At 54.1% G+C, this 1,898-nt stretch overlaps 1 protein-coding gene across 1 annotated transcript in view; it reads left to right on the forward strand.

Annotated features, from left to right (window-relative positions):
- The window catches only part of GTF3C2 (general transcription factor IIIC subunit 2), a gene marked incomplete at its 3' end in the record, with an annotated part of 30,037 nt that overhangs the window by 12,967 nt on the left and 15,172 nt on the right, over positions 1-1,898 (forward strand). Inside the window, exons 7-8 of the mRNA XM_018575368.1 lie at positions 1,269-1,346; positions 1,667-1,742. Coding sequence (XP_018430870.1) covers positions 1,269-1,346; positions 1,667-1,742 — 154 coding nt within the window. The remainder of the gene's footprint in view (positions 1-1,268; positions 1,347-1,666; positions 1,743-1,898) is intronic.

Below are 1,898 nucleotides of genomic sequence, written 5' to 3' on the forward strand. Positions count from 1 at the left end.
TCGCACCGGAACGCACGGTACCACAGTGCTGCGTGATTGTAAAAATTGCGCGTGCCGCTTTATTCTGAAGTGAACTTTGTCTCTAGCGCTGCGTTTCTGTATTTTATTTAACATAAAAAGATGTGTTTTTTTTTTTTTATCCGATTAATCGGCCAACTAATCGATTTTATGACCGTGAGGGGGCTGTACCCGTCACCTCGGTTTATAGTGAGGTTCTTGTGGGGGTGTGTCCCCCTCCCCCCTAAACCTCTTCAGTCCTGGGGACTTCATGGGATTTCACACCCTCGGCAGGCCCGTGGTCTCTGACCTTGGAGAGGGGGTTGTCTGTTCTAGGAGTCGCAGTACCAGTTCTTGTTTCTTCATCCTTAGAAGTGGGCGGAGTCTTAGGACCTTCCTTCTTGGACCACTTGCTCTTGTAAGGACTCGTTCCCGGCTCCCGCGTCTCTTCTAGGAATTTGTTCCTTTTCCCATGTTTTTGTTCTTTCCCTGAATGATGATGTTGTTGTTGGGCTCGGGATGTCCAGCTTCCTGCTTGCTCTATGACTCCTTGCCCAGCTTCCTGCTTGCTCTATGACTCCTTGCTCAGCTTCCTGCTTGCACTATGACTCCTTTCCCACCTCCCTGCTTGCTCTCTGACTCCTTTCCCACCTCCCTGCTTGCTCTCTGACTCCTTTCCCACCTCCCTGCTTGCTCTATGACTCCATGCCCAGCTTCCTGCTTGCTCTATGACTCCATGCCCAGCTTCCTGCTTGCTCTATGACTCCTTGCCCAGCTTCCTGCTTGCTCTATGACTCCTTGCCCAGCTTCCTGCTTGCTCTATGACTCCTTGCCCAGCTTCCTGCTTGCTCTATGACTCCTTGCCCAGCTTCCTGCTTGCTCTATGACTCCTTGCCCAGCTTCCTGCTTGCTCTATGACTCCTTGCCCAGCTTCCTGCTTGCTCTATGACTCCTTGCCCTCTTGGTCTGGGACCTCTGGTTGTCCGTGTCCTCCCTCGGGTCGTGTTGGCGGGATCTCCTATCGGGAAGGGTGTTCGGCCCAGTTCCAGCTTCAGGCATCACCGCTTGCTACAAAACTGGGGCATGCTGGGAGCAGGAGGGGGGGTCCTGGGATGGCATGTAGTTTTGTGTCTGCCTAGTCCTCCTGTAGGCGGCAGTATAACCCGGCAGTATTTCATCTTGAACTTGGTACATGATTTTCTGAGCTGGGCCGCGCCGGTCGCACGTTCTCACCTGTTGCCCCTCGTTAACCCCCAATTATCTCTCCATAGGAGTCGCAGATGGCCAGACTGGGACTCCTGGCGGCCGCCTTCTCCAGTGGCCATGTTTACAATGGGGTCACATTTGAGGTGGCAGAGTAGAGTTGCACCAGCTCCCAGTCCAGGCTTCATGTGGGAGCTGTACAGGTCTTGGAACTCCAGATACACCGGTGAGATCCGTACATTGGAGCCGTCCTGCCCAACGGTTCCATCCATCCATCCAGCCACACAGCACGGCCCTTCCTGGCAGGACACGGGACGTCTCTCTGCTGCAGTTCATGAACACTTGCAGGTCTTGTCCCTCCCCCAGCCTGTGATTGGACAGTGAAAGGAGAAGCAGTAGACTGATGGGCTCATCCCTTTTGTCACTATGCTCTCTTCTCCTATCAGCATGCTCTCTTCTCCTGCAGAATACTGCTTCTCCCTTCTCCAGTCTGATCCCTGCTGCGCAGGGACTGCAAGAGGCCGTCACCGGGTCACCTTCAGGTACTGGCCCGGCTTGTATTGAAATGCGTTTAATGATTTACTGAGATGAGATCATTTGCATCCCTCGTATCTGCCGGAGTCTGAATCTGACAGCCAGGCGGGTCGCATTTCCACAAAGGGGGTCTGCAGCCCCCCTTTCCCTCCCCCCCCTCCCTC

This window comes from Nanorana parkeri, unplaced genomic scaffold (genome assembly GCF_000935625.1).
Source record: "Nanorana parkeri isolate BGI_ZX_2015 unplaced genomic scaffold, ASM93562v1 scaffold3842, whole genome shotgun sequence".
NCBI classification, from domain to species: domain Eukaryota; kingdom Metazoa; phylum Chordata; class Amphibia; order Anura; family Dicroglossidae; genus Nanorana; species Nanorana parkeri.